At 44.7% G+C, this 1,238-nt stretch overlaps 1 protein-coding gene across 1 annotated transcript in view; it reads right to left on the bottom strand.

The window, feature by feature from the left end:
- Positions 1-981, bottom strand: part of LOC101854185 (transportin-3) — a gene marked incomplete in the record, with an annotated part of 31,116 nt that extends 30,135 nt beyond the window's left edge. Inside the window, 1 exon segment of the mRNA XM_013085650.2 lies at positions 760-981. Coding sequence (XP_012941104.1) covers positions 760-876 — 117 coding nt within the window.
- Between the last annotated feature and the right edge of the window lie 257 nt (positions 982-1,238).

Here is a 1,238-nt window from a genome sequence, read left to right as displayed (position 1 = left end):
AGAGAGAGAGAGAGAGTGACTGCTCGATTGAAATGATGACATTGTTCTTTTCTTTAAATTGTGATTCCTCCAACTCCAAAAACGGAGGAAAAACAATCATTCATCGAAAAGACATCCGCAATCTTCATTTAGATCTAGAGATCTTGGCTAACCTCGCAACTAGATCAATGATTTATGTCAGTCTGTCTAGGTCTAGGCCATGGCCATAATATGATAAAGCTAGAAGAACCTAGGTCTAGGCATACCCTAAGTCCCTGAGCCAAGAGGGCGCTGAAACTTTCCGAAATCACAAAAGAGTTCCCCTACCCGGTCTGTATACTTTGTGACTTTGTTCCCGGTTACCGGGTCTGTATACACTCCCTTCTTTATTATATTTTCCAGGGGGGCAAGCCCCCCTGAACCCCCCCACCCCACTGTTGGTACGATACACGGTGGTCCACCAAAGTTAAATCCCCTGCCCACTCTCAACCACCACCTCTCGCTCACCTCGCCTCGCCAGTCGCCGCTGACTTCGCTGTGCGTGCGCGAAGCCGCCCGCGGAACTACCTTTTGTCCGCACGCAGAGTACTATGAGTGCGTAGTTAGGCTAGGCGTGCGTAGTAATCACGGGCCGAGACGGGTGGTCCGGTAAAATACAATCCAGCCAATAAAGAGATTAGAATTAGAGATAAGATTGGAGGAAATCTCGAGTTTTAGATTTTAGGAGAGGAGGCCAGGCTTGAAAGTAATGAAAGTTGAGTTTGAGAGAGAAAAACTTACGGATTTCTGCAGCTCTCCAAGCCATACGGAAGCCTTCTCTTTTCCAGTAACATCGGGGTTGTTGTAGAGAGCTTGCAACGCTTGATTTACAGTCTCTATTGAGGGTGCCGAATCCATCTATAAACTGGAAATACTTCGTAACCTATAGTCCCTTTGATAATTTTATCAAGTTGTAGGAACTTCCACACCGGCCAAACCGGAAGTAGAAACACGATAGGACAATCCAGTTCCGGGGTGAATGCCAATGCCTTTACATCGGAAGAAGATGTGTGTTGCTTCGAACAACTTCGGTTTACAAGTATTCAATTATTTGTCCTAGGTTCAGAATTATTTATAATTATCAGTGAAGGTCAACTATATTATAGATCTACTGCTCTTTGAGAGCGTGATTTGAATGTTTGAAAAAGAAGAAGAAACCACCACTGTTTGTTATCTGTTTGTTGTACTGTTAACTCTCTCTCTCTCTCTCTCTCTCTCTC

Source organism: Aplysia californica, unplaced genomic scaffold (genome assembly GCF_000002075.1).
Source record: "Aplysia californica isolate F4 #8 unplaced genomic scaffold, AplCal3.0 scaffold00393, whole genome shotgun sequence".
Classification (NCBI taxonomy): Eukaryota; Metazoa; Mollusca; class Gastropoda; order Aplysiida; family Aplysiidae; genus Aplysia; species Aplysia californica.
This window is presented reverse-complemented; position numbering and strand designations above follow the sequence as displayed.